The sequence below is a fragment of the Pteropus medius genome, unplaced genomic scaffold, assembly GCF_902729225.1.
Source record: "Pteropus medius unplaced genomic scaffold, Ma_sr-lr_union100, whole genome shotgun sequence".
Lineage (NCBI taxonomy): Eukaryota > Metazoa > Chordata > Mammalia > Chiroptera > Pteropodidae > Pteropus > Pteropus medius.
The window spans coordinates 42,775,588-42,790,637 of record NW_024354875.1 but is presented as its reverse complement, the minus strand read 5'-3'; the positions used below and the strand labels follow the sequence as shown (position 1 = coordinate 42,790,637).

Genomic DNA, 15,050 nt, shown 5'->3' with positions numbered 1-15,050 from the left:
CCTTACCGTTAAAATGTACAGCTGAAGCTGATTGGATTTTGTTAACCAATATCACCATAAAAAAAAAAAAGATTAGAAAGGAAGAAAATTGTCTATTTAGTGGTAGACAAATCCATTAAAATGCAAATACGATGTGATGTAAAGGGGAAAAATAAAGAAAACTAAGATAAAAAAATACCTATCAGTAAACATTCATCACAATTCAATTTTAAGTGACCAAAAAATGTTACATTTTATGATTGTACCATAAATTACTGAACAGATCTATTCTTGAGCATCCAGATTATTTCCTTTCACTATTACAGGCAGCTGATTTAGTGAATTTCTTTTCTTTTTCTTTTTTCTTAATAGTCAGTGTTCTAGAAAATTCCGCGTTCTTGTCCCTTTTGTCTCCCTTTTGCGCGAGTGTGTGAGTCACAGCCTTTCTAGGGTGTTAGTATGTAATTTGTCCTGGACGTGGATTTGTTGTGACTCCATCTACCTACATCATGTTTCTCTTTGGGGCAATGACCGCTTGTTTTCCACACTGTTCTGTAGTTCTAAAAACAAGTGTTACGCAGTGACTGTTTCCTGAGTGCATTGCTCACACATGCTCACTCTGCCTTCCTGTCTTCCAGCGAAGGCTGGTCTCCAAGAACACACCATCGTAAACAAAGTTCTCTGAACACCTACTGATTGACGGTGTGGTGTATTTTTATTTAAAATGACTGTTTATTTGCTACTCTCAAGCATGTTGTAACCTTAACCTTTATATTCGCCACTGTTTTAATATTCTTTTAAATGGCAGGCAGTACAAAAAGAGGTGACTTCGTCCTTGGTGTTACTTCTGAAGAGTACGTAGGATTCTACAATGTTAAGTTGTAGATGAATAGCTATGGATATATCTATACTGACATGCATTGAAGAATGCATTTCAAAACAATGCGTGGGCTTCTAATGCTTGTCCTTTCTTATGGTTTGATCATGGGGTGGGAGCAGTTTTCAAAGCGAATCATTATAAAACCTCAGAAAAGCCCTGAGTGGTATTTCTTGATTTCCTTGTGATTTCAGGTTTCTAAATCAAGTCTTGCATATTGGCCAAGTTTCTGTTTAGTGCATCATGAAAATAACAATTAGAGTCTTACTTAGCTAACAATACGCAGAGAAGCACATTTTGACAGTTCTGGGCTGGGTAGCCTCTCAAAGTAAGAGCCAGATAGGGTCCAAGGTAGGATGGTGTGTAGAGATGGCAGCCACTGTCCTGAAGAGCCATGTGAGGTTGGCTTGGTTTCAAAAAGTTAGTGAAGGTAAGGGGCAGTGGGGTTCATGTGTCCAAGCTGCTAAGAGCGTGACTTTAACCAAACAAACCAGGAAAGCCAGTATTCCTGCAGGTGTCTCAGGCTGTTTTTCTATACATGGCCATCAGTTTTCTTTTGATGATTCCTATCCTTTAGTTATGCCAAAGACTTGAAATGGAACCTGTGCTAGGAAATATTTTAAATTCAGATTAGAAGAGTACTAAGGACCAGTTTGAGAGAGTTTGAGAGAGATACTAAACTATGTAACTGAATGACAAATAACTACACAAAACTTGCCATTCATTTCATAAATGTTTGTTCAATCCTGCTCTGTACCAGATACTGTTTTTGGAATTCAGTAATGAATGTGACACAATTTTCCTGCTCTCAAGGAGCTCAGCTTCTGAATGTGGTGACCCTTAATGAAAGATGCTAACAGATGTGAAATGAAAGCTGGTTTGGGGTTAAGGACTCAGCACAGGGGAATGAGCGGGGAGATGTGGGACTTGGTCATGGGCAGAGGCTGGCAGGGTAGATACGGAGACAGGTGTGGGATCCGGGGAGGATGACAGTCGTGCAGGCATTGACATGAGTAGCCAGTTTTGATGGAGCTGCTCTGAAGGCTTGAGGCCTGATCTGGTGTCCCAGAAGGTCCTTGAAGTGATGCTTTTCTGACAATGAGACACTCTTAGGACTGGGCAGTTCACATAGCTCTAGACCAGTACTACTCAAAGTATAGCCAGCTGATTGGTGCCATGAGTTAAGTACAAACATTGAGAGTAAGTGTTTAGAAATGTCTATAGTGATTTGACTTTGCAGGTACATCCATACGCATGAGCAGTAAATTAGTTTGTTTGAATAGGATATAGACCAATTTGGGTTTTGTGGGACTTACATGAGAAAGTTTACATCTGACTGGAGCTAGAAACTAGTCAAATGTAGGGGGGCTATGTATCTTTCCCTAATGAATAGAAACAAAACAAAACAAAACAAAACAACACAACCTGGTCCTTCAGGACAATAGCTTGGTCCACCATAGACCAGGCATGGATGTAATGGGAGGTGAGGGAGGCTGTGGGCCCCAAAGTCAAGAACTTAAATAAATCCAAAATCATTGATCACATTCCAGTTTCATTTCAGGTCTTCATCAATGTATGGACTTCCCTTCCTCTCTGCCCTTTCCTCCTGTCATCAGCATGTGTTCTTTGTTCATGAACATTATTTTTCTATGGATATTGTACATAATTCTATACATATTTTCTGTACACATTACACACAACTTATAAATTTGTCATTTTAAATAACGTTATAATATTTTGTTGTGTTTGTATATCCACAGGTTCTTAGCTCCTTTATTTGGGACCATTGTTACTTTTTCCTATTATAAATAGTGCATCTGTGAATATTTTTGTACAAATTAGAGTTTTCTTTCCTCTTTCTTTTGGGTTCTTGAAGTCTGTACCCAGAGGAGAAATACTGTATCAAAGGGTCACAGTTTTATTGCTCTGTGGAAAGACAGAATCGATTTATATTGTGGGAGCAGATAAACAAGTTTTCTCTGTGACTTGAGGTTGTGTAATTTTAATACTTTTTTGCTAGTATATGTCAGTAGACATATACTCACCTTGAGATAGTTTTAATGTGTTTGCTTCAGGAGATAGAGAAGATGTCATGATTTGATTTTAATGTTTTCTCACAGTTAAAACTAAACAATCTTAAAAATTCTTACCAAGTTGAACTTGAATGTTGACATTTGTAATTTTATCAGTTTTACATAGTTTGGATATACTTTTCTTCATTATACTTTACATATTTACCCAATCCGTTATATTTGGTTTTCTATTTATTTCATTATATTTTGTGGTATAAAACTTGTTCATTAGTGTTTATATGTTAATATTTTTATACTTAACTATACCATCTCTTTTGCGTTTTTGTATTTTCTTGGCCAGAAGTTATTTTCCCCTTCATAAGTGGGATAAATATGTTATTCTGCTCTTTTCTAGTTTTTAAAATGCTATCTCTTGTGTCTCTCTGGACCTTATCACAGTGTTTGTTATAAGATGTGGATCTAGGTTAATTTTCTTCTATACTGATGTTTAACTGCACCAGTAACTTTTATTAGCGATTTTCCTCTCATTTTTGTGTTTCTTGCGGTTTGACATATATTAAGCAGTTATCATAGAATGAATATCCTTTTGGACTCTCCATTGTTGTGTTACCATTTAAAAAAAATTAACCCAATATATATGAATTTCATTTATAATCTATTTTAATAAATCACCATGACTTGATAAAAGTATTATTTCGTATTCTTCTTATTCTTCAAGTTACATTTCACTGTCAGTTGGTGCAGTTCTCTAAACCTGCCTGATTTAAAAAATTTTATTTTCATTTTTTTTCTAAAGCTGTATTACACCAAATCTTAAGCAAAGGACACTGGACATTAGAAGGCGGTCCACTCCAGTCTTTACAGTCTAGTTCAGTTACTTTTCTTCTTGTGTGTGCTCTGCTGGCATTTTCACAAAAACCAAGATGTGATCCTAGTTTCTGCAGTTTTAGCATTGTGCTTATACAGAAGGTCCTGCCCGATTTCTTGGCTGCACTTGTGGCAAGTGCTGTATGGTGATTTTTGTGGGAGTATCGCTGGTAAATTTGAGGATGAGGTTGAGAGTTCAAAAACTCTTAAAAGTCAATTATCTTAGCTTGTATCCCATGTGATAAACCATTCTCTGTGCTTCGGTCGCAAAGGAATTGAGAGAGATTTGTCAGCATAGAGTTGTCATCATTAGTGAAAGAAGCTGGACATGGCATGGAGTATTGACTTTGTGAAAGTGTCTTATGGGATCAATATTTAGACATTAATAAGACAAGAGGGAAGAAAGTGATCATTAGGCTGGGTTTTTTGTTTGTTCTATATGGGGTAGCTTTTAAAGTGTGTTCTGTCTCAGTGTGTCCTGAATTTTTAGAATTACTAGCCAATTCTCTGGATGGTGCTCCATCTCAGAGTTACTAGTGGAGGGGCATATGCTGCTTCAGAGGTCAGCCCATGTCTCTCTGATGGAAGATGCCTGGGGATATTTCTAATGGAATCTTTCTCTATGTGTGGCCATTTGTCTGTGAGTGCCAAAGCACTTTTCTCTTTGATTATGGACTTTGTGACTATATCAAGTGATTCTAGAAATTGAGAACAAATGTTTGGTATATTAAATTTTTATCAAATTCCCTAATAAGTCAAAAACTCTTGGCAATGAAGTAGTAAAGACTTTATGATTATTTTAGTGATTATAGACTTTTGTATTATATAGCTATTCTATATTTTTCTTCAAAACATTTCTTTGAATCTGAACTTAAACATTTTTCTTTTTCTGCTTGCTAATTTTTTGGTTCTCCCACTAGTTGCCTAATATTTGTTAGGCCCAAATGTGTGGCTGTCAGACTCACCTTACTCTTCCTTCTGCTTGTTTCCTCCAATTATAAATTTATTGAGATAATGGGAGATGCATGTAGCATACAGAACTTTTAGCTTACAATAAATAATTACCAATGTTTATGTAGTGCTTTACAGCACAAAATGTATTTCATACCCTTTGAACTTCATGAAATCCTGTGAGGTGAGGATTATAGGTACAGCCATGTTCATAGAAGAAGATACTGAAGATCAGAGACTGTGTGACAACCTGTCTTAGGCCACAGAGCTAATTAGTAGTAGTTCAGGTCCTCTGGTTATAAATCTCATATTTTCCCCAGTATTTCTTCTGGTTTGCATTCTTTTTGATCCATTACATTTTATTGGAAAAGAATGGAAGTGTTATTATTCTTTTTAAATCACATGTAGTGCTCAATTTAATAGGCTTAATGAATAACTGACCATTATAATGATGAAATATTTTTTCTTAAGGGTTATGACAATGCAAAAGAACATGTTTATCTAAAAAATCTTTTGAAAATATTTAACTAATTTATTGAGCAAATGAATGTAATGTGTTGCCTCTAGTTGAAGACCTTTCCTAATTTTATTCAAATGATCTCATTAAAGGGGAAAAAGTTATCCAGAAGCTATATAATTCTGATCTTTTTGTATGCTATTTTATAGTCAAGTTTAAGAAATTTTATTTGTTTGTTGCCAGAATATAAAATTGAAATTGGTTTTTGTCTATTTACCTTGCTAAAGTCACAAATTAGTTCCACTAGTTATTTTTAGTAGTGTGTAGATTCCTTAGGATTTTCCATTTAGACTATAATGTCATCAGCAAACTGAGAGCATTTTACTTCCTTCTTTGAGATTTTTATGTCTTTTTCTTGCCTTATGCAATGTATATGCTACAGTAAGAGGCACATATTTTAACTAACGCTGTTATAGTCTTCTCATTGTGTCTGACTTATAAACCACAGTTACAATGTTAGACAGTTTTATTAGAAATTAAAAAAATAAACAATCTTGAGTTATTAGAACTTTAAAAATTATTTTTCATATCAGTATCTGTTTTAATATTGTAATTTTGTGCTCTACTGGAGTGCAACGTGAGGAATTTTGATAGATGTCTGTTGGCAATTCTGACAGGCATTTAAGTAACTTTTTTTTTTTTTCAGTTTGGAGTGGGGAGACTTACAGGAGCTTAATAAATATCCACTTGCAGCGATGCCTAATTTTAGATGCTAAGTTTACAGAGAAGCATGTTAGGCAGAGTCAAAGGAGCGATGAGATTGGGATGGAAAATCTGGTATCTAAAATGTGAACAATATTTTCGGTTGTTCATTGTAGCAGTATGTCTGTAATTAAATAATATTTGAAATACTGCATAGAGGGATAAAGAGAAATAGATTCAAATTTAGCTCTGACACTTCCAAGCTGTGTGAACTTGGGCAAGTGACTTATCCATAGTTTTCTCAAAAACTGTAAAATGGAAATAAAAAGAAGCAGTTTGTAGTGTTGTTTGGATTAGAGATAATATATGTAAAGCACCTGGCACTTACTAGGCATGCAATAAATATGTAGCTATGATTATTATAGGGCTTTATCCTTTAGTATCTACTTATTAAGGTATTATTTATATATTGTTATAATATATTAACGTGTACCATCAAATATCATGTGTCACCAAAGGGAGAGAACGATATCTTTAAAGAAACTCGTCCTGCTAAAAGGATATAAAAACTTTGTTCCTGGAAACATACACTGACAAATGAGGATGAATGCTGATAAACCACTACAGTGATGGTATTTGGATCATTTGCCAGCTTTCTTCTGTCCCTTATCATCATTTACCCCAGTTTGGAGAGTCAGACAAACATGTTTACTTCCCAGGGGGCCTGAGTACCTCGCCTGTCAGTGAGACTGCTCAGTTGTCCAGGAGCACCTGGAACTCAGGGGTGGGGCGGACACTGCCGCTGTGGGTGGCTGTGGAGCCCTTGGAGGGTCACTGCAGATGACTGTGACAGCCAGGTGGCCTTTGCCACGCTTCGTCTTCATTATTTGTCTCCCTTCCCCTTCCCTTTCTCTATCTCTAGACTACTTGGGTAGGCGTCCTTGGCTAATGTGTAACCTGTCTCTTTCTTCTAGAATTCAGAAGGTGGACTCTATGTATGCATGAACACATTTTTGGCCTTTGGAAGGGAACATGTTGAAAGACATTTTCGAAAAACTGGACAGAGTGTATACATGCACCTGAAAAGACATGTGCGAGAGGTGAGAGATACACTTTTGGAGAACTGGCCTTGATATCTTTCTTGTAATGTTGTCTTAGTGTGTTTATCACATGGAGATTTTACTATGCCTACATAACTTCTGCTTCTCTTTGATGATGAGAAATAAATACAGGGTCATTTGTAGAAATTCATACACTTCTCTAAACCTTATTTTAACCAGTTTTATCTTTCTCTTCCTCTAAACCTCTGATTGGGGTTAAGAAGACAAGTTGATTGAAAAAAATTAAATAAAAATTATAGAAAAGTACATAAAATCATGCCAGGAACACTCACGAGTCCAAAAATCAGATATAAAAACTATTTGGATATTTTCGTTTCAGACTTTTTTATTTTTATTTTGGTGAAAGAACTTTCCTGAAAGTTCAAGTCCTTTTTGTTTCCCTCACTCCCCAGAAGTAATCATGGATGTGAATTTGTTGTTTCTCATTCATATGCATGTCATTATATTTTATTTACATTGAAGTATTCATGACCAATATATAGAATGACTATATGTTTTAAAGATGTAGATAAATTCTGTTATCTATAATTCTGTGTAAAGCTTTCCCTTTCAACATTGTTTTTGAAATCTATGTTGTGATGCATTTGGATGTACTTAATTCAATTTAATAGTTGTTTGGTATTCCATTTTATGAGTACCTCATTTCTATTATTCTGTTCTGCTACTGATGAACATTTAGATTGTTTATTTTTTTTCTTTTTTGCTTCATAACAATGCAACAATTAACATTTGTTTCCATTTCTCCTGGGGATACAAAGATTTCTTTAGGAAGTATATCTAGAAGTGCTAATGCCGGCTGTGGGTATGCTTATCTTAATTTTTATTAGATATTGCCAAATTCTTCTTTAGAGTAGTTGCACCAATTTATACTGCTATCTGCAGTGACTATGAACTCCTGTTTTCCCACAGCCTTGCCAGCGTTTGGTCAGACTTTTGATTTTTGCCAATATAACGGTTGTGAAGTGGCATCTAAATATTTGGCATTTCCTTCCGTGAGGGTTGAAATCTTTATGTTTATTGGCCATTCTGGTTTTCTCTTCTCTGAGTTGCCTATTTATATTTTTGGCCTATCTCTCTATGGGTTTTATCTTTTTCTTAAAAGTTTTAGTTCTTTTTACATTGTGGATACAAAAACTTTTTACTACTTTTGTTAATTATTTTATAGAACAGAAGTTCTGAATTTTGATCTAGTTAGATTTACTAAACTTTTGAAAATGAATTGCGCTTTTTGTATCTTGTCTAAGAAATAGTTTCCCGACTCAAGGTCATAATGATATTTCTTCTAATACTTTAATTTTTTTTAGAAGTGCATGTGTGTGTATGTTAACATTTTAGATCTTTAATCCATCTATAATTTATTTTGTATTTGTGTGAAGTGAGGGAATCTACTTTTTATTTCCCATATTGATAACCAATTGTCCTGCTATTACTAGAGTTGTGCAGTTTTTCCTAGTGATTTAGAATGCCATCTTTTTTATGTTTTAACTTGTTCTTCATACTTGGGTCCGTTGGGGGTTTAGTTCTTTTCTGTTGATCTTATTTTTCTGCATTGGTGTGACGAAACTTGATATCTGGTAGAGCAAGCACTGTTTCCACGTTAACTTTTTTCCCAGAACTTTCCTGAATTTAGAAACTTATTTTTCTCTATAGGTTTTGGAATCAGTTTATCTAGTTTAAAAAATCCTGTTGAATTATGATCATGGTACAATGAATTTGTAGATTAATTTATAATCTATATCATTGTATAAGCAGGGACTTCTGTCTGTTTTGTTCACTTCTGTGTCCTCAGCACTTAACAATGCCCAGCACATAGTAAGTGCGTCATATGTATTTATTGAATTTAACATGGCATACCTTTCTATTTATTCAGATCTCCATCTATCTTTTATTTTTTAAGCATTTTAATTAGTTATTGATGATGTTTGGGGATGTTATTAATTTTCAAATGTCGATTTTGTATTTAGCAACACTGTTCAACTTTCACTTTAGTCCGAATAGTTTGTAGTCTGTCTGGGGTCTTCTAAATCGTCAATGCTGATTTGAAGTTCATCTAATCTCTCACCCTAGCCCACCTAATATGTTCTCTGTTTAAATTTTGGACAGTGGAGAGAGTAGGAGAAAGAAGAGGAAGAAAGTCCAGGAGATCAGATAAGCCATAAACCCAATGATTAGCTTTAAAATAATCTAATTTGGCCTAATATTATATGATTTACATTTACTGCTGTTAGGTGGGATACAGCAATTCTTATGAAGTCTGCTTTGTCCCAAGTATGCGTTAGTAGTGTTAGGTGGGAGAAAAATGAAAGTGAGGCCCAGAGACTTGAAATAACTCGCTGTGGTCACAAAGCTAGTGGCAGAATTGTAAAATGCTGGCCAACTTGTACAGTGAGCTCTACCTCTGAAATTTTGAGATAAATATTTTACTCTTTGACTACAACCCTTTCTCACTTTAGCTCTTTCAGTCATTTATTCTGATTCTGATCTGTTGTTCTCCCTCCTTGAGACCTCCAGACCTGTGACGTGTCCAGGCAGCCATTTCCCCTGTTTGTTCAGCCTGCTTCTCAGAGTCAATGACTTTAAACATTCTCTTCACCAATACCTTCAACTGACTTTATCTCCTTGTCTTGCCTCCTTAGCCACCCTCCAGAATTCCAGCCTGTTGTCTTGTTAGTAGCATCCTCTGCTTTCATGCACACACTGCTAGGAATCCCCCGCTGCCCTGGGGTTTGGGACCGTGTCACATTCTTGGCCTTCCCCCGTCCACTGCTTAGCACACCTAGTGTATACCCTCTCTCACTCCAGATTTTGGATGCTTTCCTCGAGCCTTTACCAGGACCTCCCTCATGGTTCTCAGAAAATGTTCTCAGAGAAAATAGAGACCCCCGGACAGCAACTTCCTGAACTCCTTTCTTGCTTCCTGGGAACTCACCTGCATCCAGTTCCTCCCTCTCAGCAGCAAGCTCTGTTCTCTTTGTCCTCATGGTCCTGGGAAACCTGCTCCCTCATTTACTCCACCCCTTCTAGCATCTCCAGCCTCTCCCTCTTCTGGCTTATTTGTCTCACCTTAAAAGGGAATGCACCACAAAAGCTGTCTCTCTAATTTGTGTCCCTTTTTTGTCACCCCACCCTTCAATTAAAGCTTCTTTAAGAACTCTTCTACTTTCCTTATCTCTTCTAAACCTCCCTTTAAGTTTAGCATTGCAGTCCAAGTGATTTTCCTGCTAATCCACTACAGCTGCCGAGGTGGTCAGTGACCTCTTGGTTGCACACTTGGTGGATCTGTTTTAGCCCTGATTTTTCTTGACTTTTTGAGTGTTTGAACTTGTTTTCCTTTTGAAAGGAACCACTCCTCCCCTGCCTTCTTGGGCACTATTCTTTCCTCGCTTTCCTCCTGCCTTTCAGACCACCCTTTCTCACTTTCACCAGCATCACTTTCTACATTTAGCCCTTGAATATTGGCATTTCCAAGGATGGCATCTGACCCTCTTGTCTTCTTTCTCTGAAAGCTGATCTTCCCTTTCAGTGTCATCCGGATCTTTGTTTAACCATCTCTGAACTGGTGAAATCCAAATCAGTCTCTCTCTGGAGCTGAAGGTCTGCCCCTTCGCCTCTGACCTTTTTCCAGTCGAACATCTCATAGGTACTCCATGCTGAGTGCGTCCAGACTGACTGAGCTGTCTGTCCTTTTTCTCAGAGTTGTCCTTTGTCTTGAATTCTGGAGACCTAGACATCCTTTGGATTTTGCTTTTATTCCATAACTGGCTGGTGACAAAGTGTTGTTGTCTGGGGCTCTCAAAATAGCTCTGAAATCCATCCTGTCCTCTCCATCCCTGCCGTTATTATCTGAGTACTCATCCCACAAAAGGACTAGCCTATCTCCTTTTTCCCGCTTGGTTTACTTCCTTCAAATTTGCTGCATTCAGTCCCACCCAGTCTGCCTGCTGTACCCAGAGTGATCTTTCAAAATGCACAGATCTGTTCATCTGTGGCACACTGAAGCTTAAAGCTCTGATGTCTCTCCCTTTATTTCAGGATGAAGTCCAAACTCTTTTGTATGTGGTTACAAGGCCCTTCATGATCTGGCCCATGTCGCCTTTTGAACCCTCACTCTTAAATCCACCAGTTTTGTGCTCCAGACATAGCAAACCACTTCTTTCTGGAACACATCGTGATTTCGTGCCTTCATACTTGTTTTCTTTGTCTGGGATGTCCTGCTTCTATCTCCACTCCTTTTTGACTTGTTGCATTTCCTACAATCAGCATATCCATCCATCCATCATCCTTCCGACAAATATTTGCTGAGCAGCTACTATATGCTAGGTTTGCTGCTCTTCTTATGTGACTGGCCTTGGCCACACCCTCCACCCCAGAAGAACTCTCATTTCCTCCTTATGATAGGATTGGACCATTACTGGACTCTGTTGTGCTATTTGTTTGCATATAAGTTCCCCAACTATGTTGGTGGACTCCTCAAGGGAGAGAGCATGTCTTCATTCACTTTGCAGCCTGAGTGCCAGCACAGAGCCTGACACATGGGTAGAATCATGTTTGCTAACTGAGGAGATCTGGTTCTGTGAATGCTGTTGATTTCTAGTGGTGACCAACGCAGGTACAGAGGTAATGGTCCTTAGAAGGAAGACCTTTTTTTTTTTTTTTTCCTGAGAGGAAGTAGATCTAATTCAAGTCTAAGGTATAAATCTCACATCACTGAGCCTCATGTTCTAGCAGGTCTTCATGTAGCTCATCTCCTTTTTCCCTCCACCATTGGGCAAGAATGGAGAGGACAATGAGGTTAGAACAATTAAAAGGATACCATATACTTCTGTAGAGAGATTTCAAGTGACTGCCAGGATTGTTAAAATTGCCTTTGGTACAGGTTTATTTTATCCCTTTTTGAGGCAAATAAGTGGAGGAGAGAGGAACAGAGTCACTGAGACCATGAAGGAGAAGGATTCTAAGAGAGGTGACATGAATTTGGCATTAGTATTTGGAGAGACAGGTTCTTGAGCTAAAGTGTTCAATAATTTTCACATTCCTAAGATGTGAACTGTAAACTTATAGTAGAAACTATAAAAATGTAATGTGAGAAGCACATAGATGAGTCAGCCTTCAATGCCGAATGATAAAATGTGGGAAAGGAGACTTGGGACTAATAAGACAAACCAAAGAAACAGCAAGACCTGGTGCTGCCATAACATGTGACCATGTGAAAAGTTGCTAGGGTTTGAGTCTCACCCTGTAGTGTGCTGGAAACGTGCTCTCTTCTATCAGCTGAAAGAACGTACAATGTGGAAATGTTGTTTTGGCCATCGGAAACAAACATTTTTATAATCCTATTTGAGAGTAAAATTTTTTGTGTAGATTGACCAAAATATCAGTGACTATGTATCAATTTTTATTGACTCTTTCAACAATTGTGGGCATGCCCAGGGCCAACCACCAGGGACCCAGTAGGTAGTAGGGGAAAAAGAGCCTCCCTCCCCTCCTGGAGCTGCCACCGTCTTTCCAGAGTAGCTAGCTAGCTCCAGCATTGGGTGTGGACTCCAGCCTCTTGGGAGAAAGTGCCGATTTGAAGTTGAAGCATCTACTTCACTTTGATGCCTGCTTCCACTTTCCTTTCCAGAAGTGCTTTCTTTATAACGGTGAAAATAATCAGGTGGAACAATAGCATTGTCCTTCACTTACCTCCATTGACCTGGGGCAAGTTCCTGTTTATCCTTCAGTCACTAATCCAAGTTGAATATTTCCTCTGGACTTTTATAAAAACTGAGAACCTCTGAGATGTACTCTTCCCCCACCCCCCAATTGCCTGTTCCATATGCTGCATTTTTAACAATTTCTTGTTTTCTTTTCAGAAGGTAAAAGGGGCATCTGGTGGAGCTTTACCAAAAAGAAGGAATTCCAAGATTTTTTTAGGTAATGTACATACTTATCAGTAGCGTGCCAGATTCTGTGTGTGTGTACACTCATGTGTGAGTGTGCATGGGTGTGTTTTGGAGTAATAGGTTTGTTTATTGCTCTATGATGTAAGGACGATCACAACCAATTTAACTTGAGATATTCTGCCTCTATTTTGTGTTTACCTAGTTGTGAAAGATGTTTTTAGCACTCTTAGTCGGGTTAGTGTTTTGAAGCAATTATACTTGCAGTGACTGGAGAGTAATTGCAATTCTGCTTCTGTCTCTTTTTTCACTACCTTTAAAGAAGAGATAGTTTTTCCATTTTTATTATTTTAGTATCAGCCAAACTACAGGCTTTATTCAGATTTCACCATTTTTTTTTACTAATGTCTTTTTTTGCTCTAGAATCCCATGTTGCATTTAGTTGTTTTGATTCCTTAATCCTGTCCAATCTATGATAGTTCCTCACTCTTTTTTTATTGTCTTTAACAATTGTGACACTTTTAAAGAGTACCGGTCAGTTATTTTATAGAATGTATCTCAATTTGGGTTGGTGTGATGTTTCCTCATAATAAGTCTGAGGTTTTGCATTTTCGGCAAGAATACCACAGAGTGGTGGGCCCTCCTCAGTGTATGATGTCAGGGGGCATTATTATGCTGTGTCTTCATACTAGTGATGTTAACCTTGGTCACTTGTTAGGGAGTGTCTGCTGGGTTCCTCCACTGTAAAGTTACAGTATGGTTAATAAATGTCTTGGAAGCGATACTATGCTAATACCTTATTTCTCCTCAAAGTTTTGTCTGCTACTTTTATTATCCATCAGTGGATCTTGCCTGCAGTGTTTATACTGTGGTGTTTGAGTAGCAGTGATTTTCTGTTTCCCTCATTCAGAAGAGCTAGTTTTGCTTATGCAAATGAGTACTGGTTTCTGTATCATGTTATCATGATCATATTTCATACGAAACTTCTGATGTGGTTTTCCCAGGAGAAAAAGTAGTTGGATAATGTTTGACTAAGCACCTTTAAATCCTTAAATGCCTGGGATTATTGTTTGAAAGGAATTTCAAAATTGTTTGCATATTATGATTTTATTTTGGTAAAAATTTGTACACATATATGTGTATATATATATCTGCATGCATATCTATTATGTATATACATGTACATATACATGACTGAGAGTCTGATAGAATATGCTTCAAATCTTTAATAGTAGTTCTTTCCTGGTGGTGGAATTGAGGTGACTTTTATTTTCTTCTTTTTGCATATCCGTTTTTAACTTTTTCCATAACAAACATATGCTACTGTTGTAATAAAAAGGCACATTCATTATTTGAAAAGTGAAGCCATTGGAAACAGTCATGGAACTCAGCTGGCTTCCTGCTTTGATTCTCCACCTTCTCCTTTAACCTTTGTTAACCTTTTCCTCAAAAGACTTTGAGGTATGATTTCTCTAGTGATTATTTTGGTAATAGACGATGTTGTCATGTAACTGTTTTAAGAAATTAATCCAGAGGTAAGCACTGAGGTTCCGTGCTTCACACAGTGTGAGTGGACCCCTTCTGTTGCTCCCTGAGAGCACTAACCCACCATTTCATTTTAGCAGGATGTGTTCTACAGGCTGCTCTCAATGTTCACTGAACATGACATATCTCAGAAAACCACAGGGTGTGCCTAAAACTCACAGCCCAGCAAAAATGTCGTATTTAGACTGTACCAGTTTTTGAAAAAATTAAATTTGAGCCTCATTAGCACTCTAGGGCGTGTCCCAGTCCATTTCTCTCTATTGTGTTATACCCAGATGCTTCATGAGTTTATATTGGCTCCTTCATGAATTCATATTAGCTACTTCATCCCAGTAAGAATTTGGTTTTGCAAATTGTGATTTACAGGCCCCTCAACTGATGCTTCATATCTCCCAGTAGCAGGTACTTTTCTCCTGTCAACCTGATCACAGCTGATTTCAAGTTGATGTGGCCTGTTAATTAACTTCGGTGGAGGACTATATGAAAACATTAGGCTTATATGACAGAAAACTTAAAATATTGGTGGCCTTAAATAAGATAGATGTTTATTTCTCTCTCCTGTAGAGGATGTAAAGAAAGAGCAAGTCCAGGCTGATGGGATGGCCTCATGTTCTGTCAGGATGTAGAGTTTTCCCA

At 37.4% G+C, this 15,050-nt stretch overlaps 1 protein-coding gene and 1 non-coding gene across 2 annotated transcripts in view; one reads left to right on the top strand and one right to left on the bottom strand.

Annotated features, from left to right (window-relative positions):
- The window catches only part of USP13 (ubiquitin specific peptidase 13), a 97,468-nt gene that overhangs the window by 14,969 nt on the left and 67,449 nt on the right, over positions 1-15,050 (top strand). The window contains exons 2-3 of the mRNA XM_039856004.1: positions 6,841-6,966; positions 12,843-12,903. Coding sequence (XP_039711938.1) covers positions 6,841-6,966; positions 12,843-12,903 — 187 coding nt within the window. The remainder of the gene's footprint in view (positions 1-6,840; positions 6,967-12,842; positions 12,904-15,050) is intronic.
- LOC120597522 (small nucleolar RNA SNORA81) lies at positions 3,686-3,860 on the bottom strand. Its single transcript, XR_005651404.1, has one exon. It is a non-coding gene; the product is annotated as a small nucleolar RNA SNORA81 (small nucleolar RNA).